General features: G+C 51.7%; 1 protein-coding gene across 1 annotated transcript in view; it reads left to right on the top strand.

Moving 5' to 3' along the window:
* plxna2 (plexin A2) overlaps positions 1 to 7,500 on the top strand; it is a gene marked incomplete at its 5' end in the record, with an annotated part of 69,977 nt that overhangs the window by 60,260 nt on the left and 2,217 nt on the right. The window contains 5 exons of the mRNA XM_084445652.1: positions 1,360 to 1,459; positions 3,832 to 4,022; positions 4,154 to 4,323; positions 6,120 to 6,332; positions 6,552 to 6,702. Of these exons, the coding sequence (XP_084301778.1) occupies positions 1,360 to 1,459; positions 3,832 to 4,022; positions 4,154 to 4,323; positions 6,120 to 6,332; positions 6,552 to 6,702 (825 nt within the window). The remainder of the gene's footprint in view (positions 1 to 1,359; positions 1,460 to 3,831; positions 4,023 to 4,153; positions 4,324 to 6,119; positions 6,333 to 6,551; positions 6,703 to 7,500) is intronic.

Raw genomic sequence — 7,500 nt, 5'->3', positions numbered from 1 at the left:
ACAAAGGATGAAAGTAGAGAGAAGGAGTGACAAAGAGAGGAGAGATAGTGGAGAGAGAGAGAGAGAGAGGGGGGGGGGGGGGGGCTGTCATAGGAACAGTACTGGAGCCCTCCCTGGTGTAATCCTGTCAGTTCTGGGGAGTCAGACTGACGGAGGTTAGTCGGGAGCCGGAGAAAGAGAGAGAGAGAGAGAGGAGGAGAAAGAGAGGAGGAGAGAGAGAGAGAGAGGAGGAGAGAGAGAGAGAGAGAGAGAGAGGAGGAGAGAGAGAGAGGAGGAGAGAGAGAGAGAGAGAGAGGAGGAGAGAGAGAGAGAGGGCTGGTGAACGAGCAGTGGGGTGTTCAGGCTCCCAGACGGCCACAGGGTCGTGAGGAGGAGCATTTCTCATTTCCTCCCGAGACGTCATCCGCGGCAGTGCGTCGTTGTTATCCGAGGACATGCCTCCCGCCTGCTAACAGCCTCGCTGGTGTACCCCCCCCCCCCCCCCACAAAACTCCCCGACCCTGCTGGGGTTAGCGGTGGCTAGGTGGGGAGGGGGGACTAGGAAGGAAGGATGAGACTCCCCCTGGTATCTCTGCATAGACAGGGCTGGTCATTAGAGCTGGAGTGCAGGGATGAGGAGGAGTGCAGGGATGAGGAGGACGAGGAGGAGGAGGGGTTTGACCCAGCGGGCTGCAGATATAGAAGCTTAGTTTCTCCTCCACAGAGAATGAAAGGAGGAATTTATCTTCTTTAAATAGCACCTCCGAGGTTTTTATAAAGCTTGCCACTTTCTCTCTCTCTCTTTCTCTCACTCACTCACTCTCTCTCTCTTTCTCTCTCTCTCTTCAGTGGGGTTTTCTCTTTCTCAAAGTGCCCCTGATTTCACTCTTTCATCTTCTTCTCTTTGACTCTTTTATTCTCACCATACCACTTTGTGCCTTTATCCATCCATCATCCATCATCCTCATCTCTCTCTCTCTCTCTCTCTCTCTCTCTCTATCTCTCTCTCTCTCCATCTCTCCTCTGCTTTGAGGAAGCTGCACTTGTCACGTTGGCGGCGGAGTGTGAGTACAGTAGACATGCCAGCGGGAGCCCAGTGTCCTATAGCTCAGTCTGTCCACCCACAGCCTGACAGGACTGGCGACAGGGACGGCCGATGACAAGGACACTGTCATCACAGAGTGTCTGCAGAGTTGCTCTCAGGGAGACACGCCCCAGGGAATCGGAGAATGGGAGGGAGACAATGTGATGGAGTCTCCCGTGTGTGTGTGTGTGTGTGTGTGTATTTCCCAAGATGAGCGGAGGCGCGTCGAGAGCAGGAACTTGTCAGGCAGGGTCCGTCGTTGTTGTTGATGTTGTTGTTGTTGTGTTGCTCCCCAGGTGTCAGACCGCTGTGTGGTGGCGCTGGTGCCCAAACAGACGTCATCTTATAACATCCCTCCCTCGGCCAGCATATCACGCACCTCCATCAGCAGATATGGTGAGTCCTGGACACACACACACACACACACACACACCTCCCTGATCTCATCTCGCTGTGGCCCACAGCTCATATCACCTCTTCACCTCTGAATCTCTCTCTCTCTCTCTCTCTCTCTCTCTCTCTCTCTCTCTCTCTCTCCCCGCGGACTGAGCTGCAGTTTACTTTGCAGCTACCTCTCTGCTCAGGGGAGCTGCTGGACTGCAGAGACAGAGATGGATGGAGAGGGAGGGAGGGAGGGAGGGAGGGAGGGAGGGAGGGAGGGAGAGCTTGATGGAGAGGGACAGAGGAAGGATGGAGGGCACGGGTGAGAGGACAGGGTCTGCGAGAGAGGGATGGAGAGAGATGTTTGTTTTCCGAACTGTATAGCATAATGATTAGGATGCCAGACTGTGCCTGGAGCCAAAATGTAGTGGGAAGACACACACACACACACACACACACACATTAGATCCCTGCTCTATTGACAGTATACCACAGGGCGCCCATCTGCTGTCCCATAGCCAACACACGGCACAGCCAAAGGCAATGTGTGAATGCTAATTATTCACTGCCAATGACACATATCACACGTGGAGAACTGAGCATGGCCAGCCAATTATCAGGCTCAGGCTTGGATCATGTGAACTCTGCCTGGGAGTGGCCTACAGGCATGAGCAACAGAGTCAGATACACCCCTCTCCATCCCGCAGGCATGGCCAGCAGAGCCAGAAACACACATCCTTACACCCTCTATCCTTGTGAAGCCACCCTCTGTCCTTGTGTTCGTTCTTTCTTTCTTTCTTTCTTCTTTCTTTCTTTCTTTCTTTCTTTCTTTCTTTCTTTCTCTCTCTTTCTTTCTTTCTTTCTTTCTTTCTTTCTTTTTCTTTCTTTCGCTTTCTTTCTTTCTCTCTTTCTTTCTCTCTTTCTTTCTCTTTCTTTCTTTCTTTCTTTTTCCTTCTTTCTCTTTCTTTCTTTCTTTCTTTCTTTCTTTCTCTGTTTCTTTCTCTCTCTTTCTTTCTTTCTCTTTCTTTTTCTCTCTTTCCTCGTTGAAAGGTTGTTCGTCGCATAGAGAGCAGCAGACGCTCCTCTGGCCCAACCCCGTCCCTCATCAATCAGAGGGTGGCGCGGCGGGCGCAGCTGTGCCCAGACGCCCACTGATTGATTCATATCAATTTAACGTTCAGCACTTAGCATCTCGCCTCAATTTAGCCTGCCAGCGCCACCACCCCACCCACCCGCCGGCCCGAAATAACCCAGAACACCAGAATACTCTCGCCTACAGCCCAGCAATGTCATGGAGCTGGGGTGGAGGAGGAAGGGGAGGAGCCGGGGGGAGGGGTAGTAATCTTCCATCACTGCCTGAGGGTAGAATGGAGAGGGTGAGGGACCAGCCACTAGCTTAAACATGAGGTAGGAGACCTCAGTTCACCCCACCCCCTGAACCCGCCCTCCCTTCCAGCCCAGACCCAGGTCTCTAGTGGCCCCTTCACCACCACCACTCCTTTGAAGGCCCCGCTCTGAGGCGCTACGATCCGGTGGCTCTCTGCGCTCTTCGCCGTCTCGCGTTGGCCTTTGACGCCTGGGGAGCGAGTGTTCGACCGACGCTGCCTTCCTCCAGAGCTCCCAGCCACCTAGAGAGAGGGAGGAGAAGAGAGGATAGAGAGAGAGACAGAGAGAGAGAGAGAGAGGGTGTGTGTGAAAGAGAGAGAGCTCTAATTAGGAAGGTTGTGGAGGAGCGCCGTTCCCCGGGGCCGGAGGAAGGAGGGAAAATAGGAGGGGAAGAGAGAGGGATGGAGGGAGAGAGGGAGAGGGGTTGTATGCGTGAGGAAGGCTGGCTGGAGTGCTTAACTTTAGGGATCTTTTGATGCACTGATTAGGACTGCGACAGAGACGCTTTGGCACAATGCGTCAGGAAAGAGCCAATTACGAGCGCCTTTGAAAAAGAAGCCTAGTGGCTCCCTTTTTTCAAAGGCAGGCAGAGACGCATCTCCATTCAGAGTGAGAGGCGATATGAAAGAGAGAGCGAGAGAGAGAGAGTGAGAGAGAGTGGCTGGACTTGATGAAGTATCAGAGGGAGGCGGGACTCCTTTCATCCGTCTTCTGAGAGGAGGAGCCGGGGCTCTCGGGTCGGGCCGGGCCAGGGCAGCTCGCCAGCTAACCACGGTGAGGAGCAGACCCGCCTGCCTCCTGGCTCCTGACCGCCCCCCCCCCCTCCGCACCACACTGCCTTCCGGTGACAGGAACGAGAACCCCCGGGGTCTCGAGTTCGTAACGAGCCACGAAGAAGAGAGAGACCTTGGAGAGGGCGTCCGCGTGTGTGTGTGTACGTGCGTGTGCGTGCGTGATTGTAATTATTAAAATGACACACACGCCCCCTCTCTCGCCCGCAGACTCGTCCTTCCGGTACACGGGCAGCCCGGACAGCCTGCGCTCGCGCGCCCCCATGATCACCCCCGACCTGGAGAGCGGGGTCAAGGTGTGGCACCTGGTCAAGAACCACGAGCACGGCGACCAGAAAGAGGGAGACCGCGGCAGCAAGATGGTCTCCGAGATCTACCTGACCAGGCTGCTGGCCACCAAGGTGCGGCGCCGCGACGACCGCGTCTCTTCATATCAGCGCTGCCCTTTAAACCGGCATCGTTGGCGGTCGGCGATCGTTCTGACACGCTCTCTCTCTCTCTCTCTCTCTCTGTCTCTCGTCCTTTCCCCCAGGGTACACTGCAGAAGTTCGTGGACGACCTGTTCGAGACGCTGTTCAGCACCGTCCACCGGGGGAGCGCCCTGCCGCTCGCCATCAAGTACATGTTCGACTTCCTGGACGAGCAGGCGGACAAACACGGCATCCACGACACGGACGTCCGACACACGTGGAAGAGCAACTGGTGAGGATCATTAGAGAGTCTCCATTCTAGAGGATCATTAGAGGGTCTACATTCTAGAGGATCACTAGAGGGTCTACATTCTAGAGGATCACTAGAGAGTCTACATTCTAGAGGATCACTAGAGAGTCTACATTCTAGAGGATCACTAGAGGGTCTACATTCTAGAGGATCACTAGAGAGTCTACATTCTAGAGGATCACTAGAGAGTCTACATTCTAGAGGATCACTAGAGAGTCTACATTCTAGAGGATCACTAGAGAGTCTACATTCTAGGGGATCATTAGAGGGTCTCTGTTCTAGAGGATCACTAGAGAGTCTACATTCTAGAGGATCATTAGATGTTCTACATTCTACAGGATCATTAGAGAGTCTCCATTCCAGAAGGTCACTAGAGAGTCTACATTCTAGAGGATCATTAGAGAGTCTACATTCTAGAGGATCATTAGAGAGTCTACATTCTAGAGGATCATTAGATGTTCTACATTCTAGAGGATCATTAGATGTTCTACATTCTACAGGATCATTAGAGGGTCTCCATTCCAGAAGATCATTAGAGAGTCTACATTCTAGAGGATCATCAAAGGGTCTACATTCTAGAGGATCATTAGAGGGTCTACATTCTAGCGGATCATTAGAGGGTCTACATTCTACAGGATCATTAGAGGGTCTACATTCTAGAGGATCATTAGAGGGTCTACATTCTAGCGGATCATTAGAGGGTCTACATTCTAGAGGATTATTAAAGAGTACATTCTAGAGAGTCGTTAGAGAGTCTAAATTATAGAGGGTCACTAGATAGTCTACATTCTAGAGAATCATTAGAGAGTCTACATTCTCACTAGACAGTCTACATTCTAGGGGATCACTAGATAGTCTACATTCCAGAGGATCATTAGAGGGTCTCCATTCTAGAGAATCAGTAGATAGTCTACATTCTAGAGCAGGGGTGTCAAACTCAAATACACAGTGGGCCAAAATTTAAAACTTGAACAAAGTCGCGGGCCAACATTGAACAAATGAAAATTTTAATATGGACCCAAACAAGTTTTGCTTTAACATTGAATATGCACTTATCACTTTCGCTTTTGGTGCGCATCAATGGTGTGCACTAACATATGTGAATACGCCCTCAGACACAAGTGTTGGTGCTCCATCTGCTCAGTAGAGAAGCTTGTAAAACCCTGACTGTCCTACAGCCAGGCAGACAGACAGACAGCCGGCATGCAGACAGACAGACAGCCAGGCAGACAGGCAGGCAGGCAGACAGGCCGGCAAGAAGGCAGACAGGATTGAATGAACAGGAACAGAGCAAACACAGCGGCCGGCTAGGTCAACACAGGTGTCTCTATCACAGTGAGACGTTACATAACGTAAATCTTCTGTTTTCTGCCTTTCTTTTCACCATTTTTAAGAAGGGGTAACACGGTTACAGTTGTAGTATGAGATTGCTATGACTACTGTCACAGAAGAGAGGGCGTTTCTGGGTCCTGTCTTGATTGACGCGCCAAAACAACAGCAGAGCATTATGGGATTTGTAGTATTAGCGGTGAATGCGCTGTATAATACTGGCGGGCCAGCTCTAGTAGTCATTTAGTATTGCCAAATTTGTCCCGCGGGCCAGAGTTTGACACCCCTGTTCTAGAGGATCATTAGAGAGTCTACATTCTAGTGTCTGTGTCAATGATGAGAGACACACTCACAAACTGGACTAAACGTTAAACATTTTGATATCTCCTCGCTTTCTCTCTCTCTCTCTCTCTCTCTCTCTCTCTCTCTCTCTCTCTTCTCTCGCCCAGCCTTCCTCTGCGTTTCTGGGTGAACGTCATCAAGAACCCGCAGTTTGTGTTCGACATCCACAAGAGCAGCATCACGGACGCATGTCTGTCGGTGGTGGCCCAGACCTTCATGGACTCCTGCTCCACCTCGGAGCACCGCCTGGGGAAAGACTCCCCATCCAACAAGCTGCTCTACGCTAAAGACATCCCCAACTATAAGAGCTGGGTGGAGAGGTGAGACACAGAATATACCAGAGTTATTATACTGTACAGAGTTATTATACTCTTTTTACATCATGTCTTAATGATTAATTAATGTATTTAAGCGATATATTGTTGATCCAATGCTACTCTGTACACTGGTGTGATTTGTGCCGGTGGAGAGTACAATGTTGGTCACTCTTCATAGTAGGGTGTGTGAGGCTGAATGTCGCCCCCTGTGTGTGTGACCAGGTACTACGCTGATATCCACCGCCTGCCGGCCATCAGTGACCAGGACATGAACGCCTACCTGGCAGAGCAGGCCCGCCTCCACTCCTCCGAGTTCAACATGCTCAGCGCCCTCAACGAGATCTACTCCTACATCAGCAAGTACAGCGAGGAGGTGGGTCACCACTCATGGACACACACACACAACACACACACACACACACAAACACACACACACAAGAACACACACACACACACACACGAACACACACGCAATCCCATAGGCATGCATACTGTACGTGAAATGCTCCTAAAGAGTTCAAGCATGCACACAAGAGACAGCCACACACTTACTGTACACATACAGTCCACATTTTTATCAGTTTTAGTGAGGGCAGGAGAATGGACCACTCAGAGAGTGCTGAGTGTTGCTAAGGTCAGCTGGGGTTCTGGGCTGCTAAGGTCAGCTGGGGTTCTGGGCTGCTAAGGTCAGCTGGGGTTCTGGGCTGCTAAGGTCAGCTGGGTTCTGGGCTGCTAAGGTCAGCTGGGGTTCTGGGCTGCTAAGGTCAGCTGGGGTTCTGGGCTGCTAAGGTCAGCTGGGTTCTGGGCTGCTAAGGTCAGCTGGGGTTCTGGGCTGCTAAGGTCAGCTGGGTTCTGGGCTGCTAAGGTCAGCTGGGGTTCTGGGCTGCTAAGGTCAGCTGGGATTCTGGGCTACTAAGGTCAGCTGGGGTTCTGGGCTGCTAAGGTCAGCGCTGATTCCTCTACCCCCCCTTCCCCCTCCTGCTCCCCCAGCCTAGGGGTCCAGGAGGCGTCTACGTGTTTCGCAGTTTAGCGATAGCACCTAAACTCTATGGTGTTCTTGCTAAACTGGGTTGCGAAAAGTAATCTCGCGTCCAGGAGGGGAGCAAACACAACCCTGTCCAATAAGTAAAGAACAGACAGAAACACAATGTCTAGAAACTCTCAGCAGACT

This window comes from Borostomias antarcticus (genome assembly GCF_949987555.1).
Source record: "Borostomias antarcticus genome assembly, chromosome: 11".
Taxonomy (NCBI): Eukaryota; Metazoa; Chordata; class Actinopteri; order Stomiiformes; family Stomiidae; genus Borostomias; species Borostomias antarcticus.
The sequence above is the reverse complement of the archived record's forward strand: the minus strand, read 5'-3'. Positions and strand labels throughout refer to the sequence as shown.